The sequence below is a fragment of the Cyanistes caeruleus genome, chromosome 1 (genome assembly GCF_971803275.1).
Source record: "Cyanistes caeruleus chromosome 1, bCyaCae1.hap1.1, whole genome shotgun sequence".
NCBI classification, from domain to species: domain Eukaryota; kingdom Metazoa; phylum Chordata; class Aves; order Passeriformes; family Paridae; genus Cyanistes; species Cyanistes caeruleus.
The window spans coordinates 90,366,046-90,382,209 of NC_141701.1; the positions used below are offsets into that span (position 1 = coordinate 90,366,046).

The 16,164-nt window shown below is 40.9% G+C and overlaps 1 protein-coding gene across 1 annotated transcript; it reads right to left on the bottom strand.

Moving 5' to 3' along the window:
• Positions 1-243: 243 nt before the first annotated feature.
• On the bottom strand, positions 244-15,642 carry MYLIP (myosin regulatory light chain interacting protein). Its single transcript, XM_086841954.1, has 7 exons — positions 15,406-15,642; positions 14,203-14,393; positions 5,280-5,465; positions 4,308-4,505; positions 3,804-3,968; positions 1,949-2,369; positions 244-1,613 (listed from the first exon to the last, which is right to left on the bottom strand). The coding sequence occupies exons 1-7, from the start codon at positions 15,490-15,492 to the stop codon at positions 1,524-1,526; spliced, it is 1,338 nt and encodes a 445-aa protein (XP_086698080.1). The 5' UTR covers positions 15,493-15,642; the 3' UTR covers positions 244-1,523.
• Positions 15,643-16,164: the final 522 nt, after the last annotated feature.

Sequence of the window (16,164 nt, forward strand, 5' to 3'; positions counted from 1 at the left end):
TATTCTTTACAAAGTCAATTCAGAAGGCTATGTTACAGTTTGAATATGTCAGCTGTTTTAATGTTCACTGTCTGTAACAAATGTCAGTTTTCTTCCCTCCTTTGCATGCACTTGAGAAGACCTCATTACCTCAAACCTGACAAAACATTCAAGACTGTAAACACAAAAATACTGCATTGTGTTTTCAGTTCAGTAATACCTCAGATGAATTGCAGAACAAAAATCAGTCTTAGCAGTAACAAAGATTTTTCAAGTCCTTTATTAATCTGAATATAAAAAAGACAGAAGCTGCCTACAATATAGGACAAAGCTCTTGCTTCATGAGGAAACAAAATTTTCTTTACAAAGTGAAAAAATAAATACCCTCTTAGAGTAAGGTTTATATGCTAATGTGTCATAAAAAAGTAGAGTTTTAATATTTTGACAAAATGTCTGTGCAAAGAAACAGATGCATAAACACACATTACTGCTACATTAAGGCAATATGAAAAGTATAGTCAGAAAATTTCAGTAAAGTGACAGTGTACTTTTCTAGCTTTGATTAAGCCAGTATTGCACCCAAACATGGTCTCCAGTTCCCACTGTACCCTGGAGAAGACACTAGGAAACTAGAGCCCAAAATGCCCACATAGGGGGGTGGAAATCAAGAACATTTTATTGGGTAGGTCATTTCCTGCTAAAGACGCTAACTGAAGAAAGCATTTAAAATTATACACAACCCTTAAAGATTAATGGTGCATGTTTAATATTTTAAAATCAGTGTCCAAAAATAAAGCCAACTTGAAGGGCAATTGCCTGCAGCTCCCAAGTCCACCAGCCAAAAGTGGCCTGTGGGAAACTCGGGAGTTTCTGCCCACTGAGAGCTGTGAATGAAGTCCCATAGCAATGCTTCCACAGGACACTGTCAACCACAAGACTTTGCTGACCCACCCTCAACACTTGAAGATTAACCATCTTCTCTTCCCTTTCCAAAGCTATTCTCTCAGAATTGCTTTCTATTTCATAGAATTCCAAGTTAAGCACAGCTGCTTAGAGAAGCCTTGTAACTCCAGTTTAAGAACTAATTCTTAAAAAAGATCTCTCCTCTTTAAAGCAGTTTACTAAAAGCAGAAGCTATAAGCCTTACTAAACTGATATGTGTAAAAGCAAGTCTTACCATTAAAATAAACAGTGCAACTGTACTAAAAAGGATTTAGAGCATGTAAAAGAAAAGGCTGCATTGCTTTCACCAGGTACATCTGCATGTGTACACCACATTTCTCCAGGGTCACTGAGCTTTGTGGCTACACTGCCCTGCTACAAACTTATGATCATTCTTTTACGAATCAATTACACTTCTACTCTCAGAAGATGTCCCAAACCATTTTGGACATGCTGAACAAAGAATATGTTAAAAAATGCAGTATTTTTTGCTTTTGATCGTGGATAGGTGCCAGAGTGATTGCCTTCTTCACAATCAATGGTTGCATTTCTTATTAGTGCAGTTTGAAGAGTACATGATGCGTTTAAAGTGTGTGCGTAGATCATATCACAGTCAGATTGAGGAGACTGGTGTGGGTTGGCAAGTACACATGCTGGACATGCTCTACACGGGATCTGCAAACAGGACACGACTGGAAAGGAAAAACATTGAGACATTAGTTTACTTTGTATTTTGAGAGTCTCTGCACTTCCTGCAGACTTCACATACACAATAAAGCATTTTTTCCGTCATCCCATATTTAAGACAGGGTATAGTGAGAAACATGCAGCTCATTCTTAGCCTCACCACAAATTACATTAGCACATTGTTCAGACAATGCTCTCTGAAATCAGTTTGCCACAAACAAAATTTTAGCGGTTTTACTAGAACGTCAACACAAACATATTAATCCATGACCATCAAATACAAAAAAAACAAACCTTCCACACAAATTGGTAACTCATAACTTAATGGCACTGCATTTACCTGTAACTGGGAAGCACAGGACTTGCAGCAAACTGTATGGCCACAGGGACAAAAGGTTGAATTTATCTCTTCTTCACAACACACCATACAAAGCATGGACTCCTTCAGCTTCCGCAACTTCTCTTGCAGGGCTTTTGTTTGTTGGCAGCTGAGACCCTCGCAGTTGTCACAGTTCATGCTGCTTTCTGAAGACTTAAGGGGGGAACTTGGTGGGGTTTGATCACTTCTTGAAACAAGATCCACAATGCCAGCATTGTATAGAGCTCGCCTCGCATGATCATAAACTTCTTTTGATGTTCTTTTAATATCAAAGACGTATTTTTTACCAAGATTAATGTTTTCGTTCAGAAATAGAGATGCTAGGTGACCCTTTAAGTCTCGACTATACTGCATCATGACAGCACTGGTGACAGTGTCACATCTATAAAGCAACAGGACAAATGCAAACTTGGTTAGTTAAAACCAGTAGAATGATCCTACAATAATTTGTTCCCCAAATTGAAGTAACAGCACTGAAACTAAAGCAAATTAAACAGTCTGAGGTAATACTTAAGCTCTTGTTGATCTTTGCATGAAAACTCTCCTTTGAAACTTGTAAAATGGAAAGTGACAATTACTTTACATCTTCAAAATGTGAAGTGTCTGGTAAAATGAAGTCAGCCTATGGAAGGGACTTAACAAATTATGCTAACAGACAGCAAACAGTTGCTTAATCCACAGTTCAGCCTCGCAACACCTTTTTGCATGGCATTTCCAAACACTGCCGTTAAGAACTCCAATTAAGATTCTTTGGCTGTCAATTTTTATCACACAGTCAAGCAATGTTTTTAACCCAATTTCCACCCAGTACTTTATACACTAGCATTATGTCATTCTGGAGGGAACCACAGTGAATGGAGTGTAGAGAATTAAGGCAGTTGTATTTGAGTCCAGCTGTGCATTTCAGCTATCCTAACCATGGTTGTCACATATTTCAGTGGTCCAGTTGAATCTTCAGAAGCCTATTAAGGTATATCACTTCTCTAGGCAACACAGGAAGGAAAACAAACACAAAACTGAAGGACTACAGACTCACAGGGCCTAAGGTGCAAGATCTAAGCTTATGGCCAAATGCTATTGCCAAACTAAAATTCTGCTTAAATTAAAATCAGAAACTGTGAAGGACAGCAGAAACTACAAGCAGAGACAAAGATCAAGAAGTAATTTTAACTGGTATGTGGTAGTTATTTTTAAGATAACACTGCTAAGTGTGTTTGACAGCTAGTCTTACTGATCGGTGTTGGACACCACAGTAAGAATGAAAGGGGGTTGAAAAGTTGCCCACCAAGAAATGAGTATAGCGCTCCTACCTCAAAGAACAACAGGGAAGAAACAATGGATAGCTGCTGGCATGAAGCAAAGTCCCAAGCATGTGAGCAAGGACAGAGAAACTGTAAGAAGGTTTAAATATACAGGATGGGAAGGTGGCATACAGATAAAGTAACAGCTGAAGGAGCCAAATAAAAGGTCTACACATTCTGAATGACAGGATCTTCCCAACTGCTCTCATTCTCTCTCTTACATAGGAACAAAAATAAATGTATGTATTGCTTATTAAGTATCAAGGAACATACAAAGTTTATACTCTAAAATGCTGTTATTCATAGCAGGAAAATTTTGCTTACTTTTCATGTTACTCCCACCCCACAAAATGGAAAGTAGCAAGAACCTGTTCAGCTTCTGGACTTAAGAGGAAAAGAGAGGCTGCAAAGACAATGAAATTTTGCAGAGCATTTCCAAAGCGCAGTCAGACTTAAGCACTTAGTTCAAACACTGGAGAAGAGCAGCAGCACATGAGTCTAGGGGCAACACTGACCTGTAAAATGCATGTGTCTCTGTAATTGCTCTGTAGAGTCCACTTGCTGCCCTTGTACTTATCATCTTGAACAAGAGAACCACACTATTACCAGACTCCTTGGTAACAGTCAGATATACATTCTTCCCAGACTGAGTTGCCATTTGAACAACAGGATAAGCAATCCTAAAAATTAATGTTAAAAAAATAAAGGTTATTTAGTTGTTAAGGATTAGGGAATTTCCTACAAACTATTACAGTGCATTTTTATCAGAAGTTCCAGTGATTTCTGATGGTAGTCAGCAATGCTGATTGAAGATGCTGCCCCAAAAATATATATAAAAATCAAAACTATTAAGGTCACTTGTTTATCTTGATTACAAGCAGGTAGTGTCCTCAGACCCTACATCCCAATAGTCATATTTAGTAATTCTCAGAGTAGTTTTATGTATTTATGTGAAAACTAGAGGCAGGCTCCATATTTCTGAAAAATTGATCATGCAAGTGGTTCCAGGAAACACATACCTGTTGATTGGACTGAAGTCATCTTTACAGATGGATATGCCTTCAGGTCCAACACCAATAAGGAGTTTTTGCCCTTCACTATCTCTCACTGAGTGCCACTCTACCCCATAGTTCTCCAGTGTTGTAACAATCTGTAGAATCTGGTATTCAGCAGATGCTTGACTTAGACCTTCTAGTTCCTTGTGTTTTGTAATAATACTGTTGATAAAAAGATTTAGGATAGGTGAAATAACTCAAATATCTGCCATTACTGTCAGCAGCAGTTTTAACACGTCACTTGTTTTAACATGGGTTTTTAGATGACCCAGTTAAACAGATTAGTAAATGCTCCTGACCTGCTTTATCTGTCTATAGATTTCCAGCAATTGTGAACTGGAAACAGTTGAGAATTACCAAAATATCCTGAGAACGTCAAGGAGAAAATACTATGGATTTGCTTAGAAATGAAAAAGCTACATGTAATTAAGGCTTTCCAACTAACACCACCAGTCCTAAATATTTCCCTGAGCTACCACTAAGTTCATAGTTAAAGAAAATGCTACAGGAAAGTATGACACACTGAATGTTTCCTGATGTTCAGGAATTGAGTTGTGAAGATGTTTCAGAATTCTGTTTACTCTTCAGAGTAAGAGTACTAAGCCACAAATTCCTTCATTCACAAGTATAGGTCTAAGACATGTTTACAATTTAAATACCCTGTTCCAGTTACTTAAATATGTCTGTATCTTCCCACATACCAGAATTTTCACAAGAAAAAACAACAACAAAAAAAAAAAATCCACAGAAACATAAAAAACACCTCATAACTGAGCTTAAGAATTTAACTGGTATCAGAACATCAAATATTCAGCTTGGAGATTTTGATCTCCAAAGCTATTATTGTTCAATTACTGGTTTACCCTGTAGCATCAGCATAACAAAATCTTCTGCTGTTGGTCTCCAAAAAGGAAACTACATCGTTTTGGTTTTTACCTCTCCAAAATGGTAGTGGTGAGCTCTTTTGCACACAACTCTTCATAACTGTACTTGGCAGTGTTCTGGTTATAATCTCCAAACTTCATCTGTGCCAACAGTGCACTAAGTTCAATTGCATGCTCTGAAGAACACTGAAGATTCCCAGCAAGAAGATCTTCTTTTATATGCAAGAAAAACATATGCCTGCAACACAATCAGAAACATTTGCTTACACATGACATCTGTAATCAAGACATGGAACAAATAACATCTCTGCTATGTTTGGTAATCAAGAATTTGCAATGAATGTACCAAGCAGATAAAGTCTGGCACAAGGGAAAGAAAAGGGCCTCAGTCTCATTCTTTACTTACTCTTAAACATGAAGCTACAACGGAAGATAGCATCTAAAATCACTACTAAAAGAAAAGAGCACTTCACCATCATCACAAGTATCTCAAGAATAAGAACTGCTTTACTTCCTAAGGCCACTTAGTAATTTAAATTCAGTGAATAAAATATCAACGAAAGTTTGGGAAGAGCATCTCAAGACATAAACACTCCTGTTATTCAAAAGGGGAAGCCATACTTTATGCAGTGGAAATGCCCTGCCACACCTGTACAGCCATGGTGTCTTTACCAGTGACATGATTAACAGAATAACTTGAAGTATCTGAAAAGGCACTGGGGAATAAAATAGAATAACAGCTACTGAGTAAGCACTTGTCAGACCAAATTTTGCACTTCAGACCAAGGCAGGTTTGACAGCCTGCTCAAACCTAAAGAGGCTGTTCTTAATTATCTAATAGGTTACTTGACAGACAAATCAACATTTTCACCAGCATTAATAGCAGCATGTTATTATCCCCTATGGGTTGCCCTAACTTCTATAGATCATCCTTATTTTCCCTCAGGGAACACAATATAAATTTCTTACCATTTAAGACTCAGCATATTTATGGAAGCCAGATGGAGAATAATGTTTCACTGAAAAAAAGTATCTTTCAATAGATGAAGCCTAGCACCCAACAGGGATGTGTCTTGTCTTCCACAGGAACAGGACATTTATTTTTCTAAAATCAAGTCTACTCTACTTTTAAGAAAAGCTTTGCTGCAGCACTGTATTTAATCTCTCATCACTGAAGTTGAAGGTGCTAATAAGTAATGAGCTTTCCTTACAATAGGAATTCTGAGTAATATCTTACATATATTCTGTTGTAGCTTTCTGTAATTCCTTTGTACAACAAGGCAAATAGAACTTTTTTTCAGCATTATGAGCAATTACAGAACTTGCAAACGTTGTCTTCTTTCTTAGCGCTATTGGTAAATGTTGCAACTAATAAGATACCAGACCAAAATATGCCTCATATCCACAACTTTTTGCATCAGGAAAAAAGAATTGGTATTAAATTATCCTGTAAACTTTCCTACAGTCCACTTCCTGCAAGAAGTCTCAGCTCCAATACTCCCCTTTGCAAACTGTCATGCTAGAGTATCATGCTAATTGTGATGCAAGTGCTTAATTGCATCTCTCAAGTCTAAACATCAACCCACACCCTTCAGCAATACTAGAAGGGGTTTGGTGGAAGCCAATGTTCTCACACTGTGAAGGACACAAGTTCTGGTGGCAAGAGGACCAGAACTTCAGACAGAGTTGTCTCCACTGTCAGCAGATTATTCCTTCTTTAGGCTCTGTTTTTTGAGAAAGTCAAACCTCTGTTCCCATGTGTTTTTTCTGCCTTGCACAGTCACAGCTCTTTGGGCCTGGGCCCCAGAAAGGAATATCTGCAGCCTTTTAAAATGGCTTAGTTGTACAGACTCTTTTTGGTGCTTAGCCCATAAACCTAAAGAATTCAGTATAAATTACAAAAACACTAGGGCCAAAATAAAGGCAAACACTAACTCCCTAACTCAAATCAACATTTCATAAAATAAACAGCTTCTCATGAACTCTTGATCCTCTGACAATACCAGAACAGGATTTCTTAAGTACTAATTACAAATGCAGCATTTCAAAGAAAGATTAGACTTTTTATTTTTCTCATTGGATTTACAATTACCACACCTAAATTCTTTTATCTTCAGGGGTTTTTTTCATATAACAGCACTGACTACACAGGGTAAAGTCAAGAGTACTCTGCTTGCTAGGAAGACATTATTGACATCTCAAGGGGACCTGAAAACCAAAATATTGCTCCTGCAAATATAGATGAATTACAGAAAGGTACAGCAGATGCATGGCTTGTCACATTCCATTACTACAAAGCCAGTAATGGCATAGAAAGACAAATGAGTTTAAGGCACAATGAGAAGCAGCATCACACCAACTAATGTGCAGTAACTTCCCATAACTGGCTCATATCACAAAAGGAAAAACATCTCACCAATACTCAGCTACTTTACATTTTTTTTTCCTAAATAGAACAAACAGCACATATAAAGGACAGTTACTGCAAACTAACTAGTTATGCAAATTCAGTCCATATGCACCTGAGTTTGGGTAGCAAAATCTCTGCTGTCTTTTTGTGCGTGTGTGTTGGGGGTTTTTTTTTGTTTGTTTGTTTTTGGGCTTTTTGTTTGTATTGACTTTAAGTGTGTGTGATGAAGAAAAGGCACCTAGAAATCGAAAGACAGTGAGGGTTATGAACACATCTGAAAAAGTGGTTTTGTTTAGCCCATCCAACTGCAGAGTGCAGCTTATTAAAGTTGTATTAATATCCATTGTAAAGTCATTCCTCTTCAAGAAGTCCAAAATATGACACTAGCCACAATCATAACAAATGGACTTTTTTTTACACAAAACTAAACAAAGTCTTTTGATCCTTAAAGAAAAAGGCATAAGAATGATTTTATTGATGAATAAAGTCAAGCAGAACTAAAGCATTAGGATCCTTGATGCAGCTCCTTATCTAATTCTGCAAATTCTAAAGGACCCAATAGATTGTCTTGTAGAAAACCTGCTCATAGCACAGATACTATTAGTTACAAGAAAGGATTTATGTAAGTTCCTGTAAATTAGATTGTGACCTAATTGCTTCATGCACCATCCACCATCCCTCTTTTTCTTGGAACATTTATATAAAAAAAAAAAATTAAGACTTCTCTAACCTCGAAGGAGTCGGGTTGTACAGTAAAAGGATACATTTCTTCCAAGGAATTATTTCAGCACTAGGATTTTAGACTTCATGAAATTTTTACCTAGCAAGTTTTAGAACAATGAACTCTTAAAATTAAAAACTGAACTGTTCGTATGTTCCCTGAAGGTTGAATTTCCAATAACACTGATAGAAAATCTGAAGTCTGTCCACCATGTAAGAAACCACATGGTTTTGTTTATGCATCATTCGCACTTCAGTTGTATTTGATACACTAATATTACATGTTATAAATTTGAGAAGTAACTGAAGTCAGACAAAAGGTATGTCTGTCCCTACCCCCTGCCCCAGCCCCAACATTCTTTTAGCACATTCTGCAGCTTTTTACTACCCTCGCCAAAGCTTCATTCAGTCTTTAAATCTTCACAACTCTGAACTTTGCCCATTAATTGCTGTGACTCCTAGACATCTTAACACCTGCCAGACGTGTTGAGACATTGATCAGCTAGTGGCAGCTTTAAGGACAAACAGAACTTCCCACTGTACTCGTAGCCCAAGTTCTCTACAAGTCACAGCACCAGTACAAAAGACAGGGTCTGTAGCACAAAACTACTGCTTCTTCCTCTCTGAACCCCATGCTACCTAGACATACCTGTGTATTCAATTACAGAACAATTCCTCTGAGTTTAGTAGCTCAAAACACTATATACGGATACTGACTAGAGTGCAATACATTAAGTTTGCCAAAGCTACACTCCATCAGTCACTGCCCAGACAGATTTCTTCCTTTCCAAATGAACAAAGGAAAGTTTTACAATTAGAACAGGATCACGGATTTTCTTCAAGCTTTAGGTATACTGGTGATTTTATATTAATTTTCCATCCTTATTTTTGGATCCATGTTTTGCATATAATTTATGTGCATACGAAACACTCAGTAAACCCAAATGTGGTGTGATTAATGTATTGCTGTTGGATGTAAATAATTTGATACAAAAACTGTAGAAAGGGGAGGTTGCAAGGAGATTGCAGCAGATGGTCCACTTCACAAAAAAGTACAGCTACCAAACCAAAGTCACAGACCCAGATATCAATCACATTAATTGCTTTTTACCTCCCTCTGAAGCAATTTATGCAGGCTGACAATACTGAACACCACTACCAAAAACAGATTTCACTACTTCATTACAATAGAATTCCAAGAGGGGGGAAAATCACCTAGTTAGTCTTCACCCAAATGAACTGGCAATAACAACTCCACAAAAAACACTATGAAAAGTAGATGTAACACAAGATCATACTTTCTTTTGTAACTCATTGAAGACAATTATGTGCATTAGGAATCAAGCCTCTGCACTATTACTAGTAGTTTGTACTAAAATTTTTTTTTAATCAAGGCAAGGCAAGAGCAAATAGGTAGCTAAAAATTTTAAGCTATAAACTTAGCTGTCAGTGGAAGAAGTGACAAACCCCAATCCTTTACCAAGGATGGTGTCTGCATATGACATCATTATCTGCATATGACTAATGACCCCTAAACTAGAAGCACAGCCAAAGACCTCATTCTCTTGCCAGACTGTTGGCAAGAATCTTAGCATACCTCCTAAGGTACTACCTGTTCTCTCTGGGGTATGATTCCTTACCATCTTAACCTTACAGGTTAAGGCTCTTTCCTATTGTGGAGTACATTTACTGCTCTGTAGTCTAAAATCAAAATTAAGAGGCGTAATTGTTCCCCCTAAAAATATATTGTTAAAGACTTCTGAATCTATAGAATATAATTCTGTTTTTTAAAAGCAGTCAAGGCCACCCCACATGGAAAAAAGCAACTTTTTTTCCTTTTTTATGCTCCTCAGTATCTTTGTTCTTCCTTGCTCTCAGCAGAGTGGGTAAAAAGATTACCAGCTGCAATTCAACTCTGATTTAGACAAACAGATCCATTAAACTCACCCAAGTGTCTACCACATACACTTCTATTGCCTTGTAACAAACATCATGTCACTGCTGCACTGGCTACCCAGTGCTATAGGATAACAGGTTGGTTTCCTCACTTTTTATCTACCACATGTATCTGACTCCTCAACAGATTTAAGGCCATTCTTCATTTCAACTAGTTCATCAATACAACTGAACAACATAGCAAAAGAGTGTGAATATAATTCAAATACTGGCAAACATCACACAACTTTTAACAACCCCTAAAACTATAATTGCCACTTCCAAGGTTGGAAAAAGACAGCTCTTTTGCATGGTCCATGATATCATGTGGCTCACCAGAATCTGATGTATTTTAAGTTGTCGTGGCTTATGTGTGAATATCTGATTTTCAGTCACACTACACAAGGCAAATAATGCTGAATTTAAAACCTAAACCCACCATTCTCCCAGACTGCTGCCGGGCACCATTGGCCAAGAGGGTGGCTTGTCAAACACTCTTCCAATTAACAGGTGGGTGCAAATCTCAAGACTCCTCTGCTCCACATTCCACAGCAGCCTGTGGCTGATGCCCAGAGCTCTCTGCCCAGGTAGGGGCTGTGATAGCCCAAAGCAGAGCTGGCTCCCAGGCAGTGCCCCAGCACCGCCAGGCCTGGGCTACTCCCGGTCACTGCCCCGACACCACATCCGGCACAGCCGGACTGCCTGGCCCGCACCCCTGCCAGGCACCTCCTCACAGCCCTACCCCTGTCAGAAAGTCCCCTGAAAATTCCAATTAGCTTAGTATAATCCTTTCTCTAAGCCCTAGCTCCTTACTGCAATTCAACACTTCACAACATTTGATACACGAACCACCCACGAGTCATTCAGTAAAGAAGTGAAAAGCAGGTTTGCTTTTTCTTCCCCACAACTGTTGCACGACCTACCAAAGAAATACAGGAAACAGTGAAAACAAACACAACACAAGCCAGAGTCACGATCTCTATCCTGGACCATCACGCGTCTTCAAGGAAAGAGATAGCAATTCTTTTCAAGCCAATGTGATTTTCCATGCTAAAGAAAACTTACAGCTCTTCAAACTCCTCTAAAGCAGCACACTGTTCATATCTCAGACTTGTTTGCCAAACTGACAGCAGCAGATTACATTTGAATGACATTCTTTCACTGAAGCACTTTTATTCCATTGAAAACAATTCTAAACTACGAAATCATGTGGTACAATTCAGTACCAGGTAGTCAAATAAAAAACCTAGAAGTTGAGATCCAAAGAAGAATAAATTGCTTTTAACCCTATAAAAAATGTGCAGTAGGAAGGGCTTCTCCATGCAATTCTCAGACTCCCAAAGCACTTAGTGAATGTGGTTTGTTGCCACAGTGGTCAGAGGTACAATTACAACCTGCTCTGTCTTTGTGCTCAGTAGCAAGAGGCTGCTTTGTATAAGAATATTAAACTTGGCTGCAATCTTCCTCAGGGCTGATTAAAGATAACAGAGGCAGAGGTCGACATTCTGTTGCCAGATCAGCTTTCACAGCATGTAGAAACCTGAACATTAAATTGCTACAAACATACAACTGAGTTTTAAACTCAAGCTCAGGGCAAGGGTCTCTAATGAAGCACTGCAACTGGGGTTGGTAAAGCTTCCTAAGTATACAGAAAAAAATCGCTGGTATCTCAGTCACAATGCTTGCCTTTATAATCATGATGAAGCACATCAACAAAATTTAGCATTACTTGCAGCTTCTCAGATTTCAAAAGCAGTCTCAACATGCATCTAATTTATATGTAAAAACAGGATTGGAGGCTGCAAGCAAAAGACTGGAAAACTTCCCCAGCGTTCTTTACACACAGGACCACAAGGCAACAGCTCTGCCAGAAACACCAAATATGGACACAACTGCTAAAGGAAACTAAGGATACCCATCACTTTCTTCATCAAGACTTGGCAACAGGTTTATGGAGTTTTCCATCTTCTCCTTGATGCTTACACACAAAGTATGAACTCACAGTTACATGCATATATAAATCCTCAAGCAGACCTGAGTAGAAAAAAAGTCAATCTACCAAAACTCAGTGTCAACAATCCAGGAGAATAGACATTTACCACAGTCACTGGAAATCTAGGTCTGCTATGTGTGGACTACTGGGCTTACACAACTAAAAGGCAGTTATTGTAACATGACATATAACTTGTATTTGGTTTTACTATATCTCTTCTGATGCCTAAGCCCAGGTTAATTTTTAAATTGTTTGTTAAAAATATTAGTTTCAGAACCGTCTTAATTAACACATAAAAGAAAGCTTGCCCCACCTGCATCCTTTTAAATCATCTTTACAGTGGAGAAATACTTGCTGCTTTGATATAGGTATATAAGCTCTGTTACAGTTTAGCTACACAAGCCAGTCTTTGAGGCCCTTGGGGCATGTTTCACCAGTTCAACCTCTCTATTAACTTCCACCTCCTGCCAAGTCTTGCATTGACAGTGCTGAAGGCAGGGACACAGACATCTGTAAAAGGCTTGTGAAGTTGAACAAGTATTCATCAATGATAGCATAAAAATGCCACTTTTAGGATTCCTCAGACTTTCACCCTGATTTGTTTTGAGTGGAGACATATCCGATATGCTCAGGGTAATCTCTTCTGCCTCATCAGGTATGAAATTGTGTGGCTCCTTTTGTTCTAAATCAATCCCATTTGTTATTGGGTTTTACACTTACCAAGAATATTTAAGTAAGAGTTTTTTTAAGGAAAAATACTCCACGATATGCTATGGATAGTAGAAATTATTTCCTAAATAAAAGTGTATCAGAACTGGAATTCAATTTCAATACATATGCCTAACTGGAGCAATTATCCAGGACAACCATGGTCTACCACTACAGCATTCTGAAAACTTCAACCATATTGTTAAGCTGGAAACACTGCTCCCCCAAAAGCCTCTCACCTTCCCATCAGATCAAAAAAATAAACTCAAAAACTTTTTCCTATGAAATAAACACCAAATCAGACTGTCAGGATCTGACCAAGTTCTTTAGACATTCTGTGCAGAAGCACCACGTTATACTCAAGGTCTTAATTCTGAAAGTACTAAGTCAATGACTCTGAGAGTAACAAGTTCTGGTGGAGTAGTGGAAATGAGTTTTGGCATTATCATACAGACATTAGATTTCAATTGGCCCCATTCATATTAACTGTACTATCCAAAACTAACAGGAAAAAGTAGTTGGAAGGTCAGCATTAAATACACATGTGTACAGCATTCTTTAAAAGATAATCCTATTGCAATTCATGTGGTAATCAAACTCAAGGAGTAAAAGCAAGTGCTCCCCACTAATTGTAGAAGGCTACTTCTTCTGATTTAACAGCAGTATAACAATTTAGTTAAGAGGACTTGCCACAGAAGCAGCCAGACAGCTGTTTCTTTTGTAGCCTCTAAGGGCCTGTAGCTATATGAAAGTTACTGTAACATAATACCAGACAAAAAGGAATTCAGCAAGTTTTTTTTGCACTGTGGGAGGAATTGTTTCCTGCCTTTCTGTACTAGTGGTTCAGAATGACCTAGAGTAACACCACAGAACAGAGGTTACTATCGGACACACAAACACCATATAAAAAGTTTGCTACTGGTAGCTTAGTTTCTTCCAGTTCCAGCACTAAGTGCTCACAAAATTACTCACACTCATTACTTACCGGTAGCTATACAAAGCTTAATGTTGCCAATTTAATTACATTTTTTCTAAAAAAAAAAACAATAATAAACTTCAAAAAGAGTAAGATTTTAAAACTACATAGAAAAGTCAAGCAAAATTACCATATGATGAAAGAAATAAAAACAGTGTGCAATCATTTTCGTAAATTACAGAAATCAAAAACAAAGTATTAAATTAAGTATACTTACAACCATAATTACTTACCTTGTCTGTTCCTGTAAGATAAGATGTGGCTCAACAAAAAATTTGACTCTCAATTTCAATCGATAAGGGGCTAAACCATCCATCTGCTGGGAGATCCTATTCCTCAAATTCAGCCATAGATTCTCCCCTTTGCTGCCAGTGAACTGCAGTCCAAAATAATCAACTTCTATAATCCCCAACCTTCTGCAAACCTGAAAGAATATTTTTTTTTTTACAATCAGGCTACAACATGACAATGAAAAGTAACATCTGAAGTGGTCTTTCAGACTGCTCACTTAAACACACACAAGATCCTGCTGTCAGCACCTTCATACAAAGGCTTAATTACTTGGATTTTAGGTTGCATACAAAACAGCCCAGAAAAAAACAACTAAGCGTGAACTGGGAATTTCTCTACTAGCCAAAAATACACTGGCTTCCACGGACAAATTTCACCCCCAGGACAGGCACTTCAGAGGGTCAGCAGATTGCCACAAGAGGAGAATGTCTAACACTCAATATCACAGCCGATCGCATTTGCTGGGCAAGAATGAGTAAAGAAGTACAGTCAACCGCAAGTTTTATTTAGGTGCCACCAGCAGACCGGACTGTTTGCTTGTCTCTCCCCAGCATCCCCAAGGCAGCCACCGCAGACACACCGAGGCGCTGGCGATGGAAAGGCGAGAAGGCACCTGGACGGCAGCTCCAGCGCGCTCGGCCCCGGATGCAGAGGGTTGGATGCAGCGGGTGCTACATCCCCCGCTTCTGCCCCCAGTGCTGTCCCCTCCCCGGGGACACTTCCAGCGGGATTCACTGGCGAGGCCCGGGCCTGCGCTTCCCACGGCAGAGGGGCCGGAGAGCCCCGTGGCGGGGCATGCAGCACCCTCCGCATTCAACATGGAGAAGGGGTTGGGGAGGAAAAAAAAAAACCACACACACACAAAAAAGGAAAATTAAAAACAAGAAACCAAAACCATAAGGGAGACTGCGGCGCTCCCCGCCCCCACCGCCGCCGCGGCCGCCCCCGCACGGCCCAGCCCCGCGCCACCGCCGCCCCTCGCCCGGGCCCCGCCGCGGGGACAGGGCAGCGGGCTGGCAGCGGAGCCGCGCGGCCGCCGGGCACCAGCGCTCGGCGCTGCCCCGTGGTCACCGCTGCGCCCGTCACAGCCCCGCCCGAGCGCTGGGGCCCGGCGGGCGGGCGGGCGGCGGGGAGCAGCCCCTCACCTGGTTGAGGCAGTCCTCGCCGTTTGCTTTCGCCTCTACCTCCACCTCCATCACCACCGCGTCCGGCCTGGTCACATAGCACAGCATGGTTGGGGACAGCCGGCTCCGCTGCTGCTGCTGCCGCCACGGACACCCGGAGCGCCCGCCGCCGCTGCCGCCACGGGCTGAGCCCTGCACGCGCCGCCCGCCGCCGCCCACACCCGGACCCCGGCAGCGCCCGTCCCGCGCCCCTCGCCGCCTGCGCGCCGCCAGCGCCGCTCCCTCCTTATGTACCCTCCGCCGCCCCGCCCCGCCCGGCTCCGCACCTGCGGACCAATCAGAAGCCGCCGCTCATGGCTGCGGGCCGTCGCCGCCGCCAATCAGCGCCGCCATGGCCGCGCGGGCGTGCGTTGTGCCCGCTCTCTGGCGCCCCCCGCCGTGCCCGCGGGGTCGCAGCGCGCGCTGGGGCCGCTGCCGGGGCTCCCTCAGCGCCCGGCGGGTCGCGGCACAATCGGCCTCCCTCAGCCAGCGCTGCCCGCTGCTACTCACCTCGGCGCTCTGTCCGCCCAAAGCAAAGGAAAGTGTGCTCTTCCAAGCGCAGGTGGAGGCCAAGCCTGCTGGGCAGGAGCAATCTGTGGTACAAATGAGAGAGGGCAGCCACGGGCTGTGTGACAACCAAATACTGCCTTCACAGAATCACAGGATCAGTTAGAAAAGACCTTTGTATCATCGAGTCCACCGTATGATGAATCACCACCATGTCAACTAGACCATGGTACT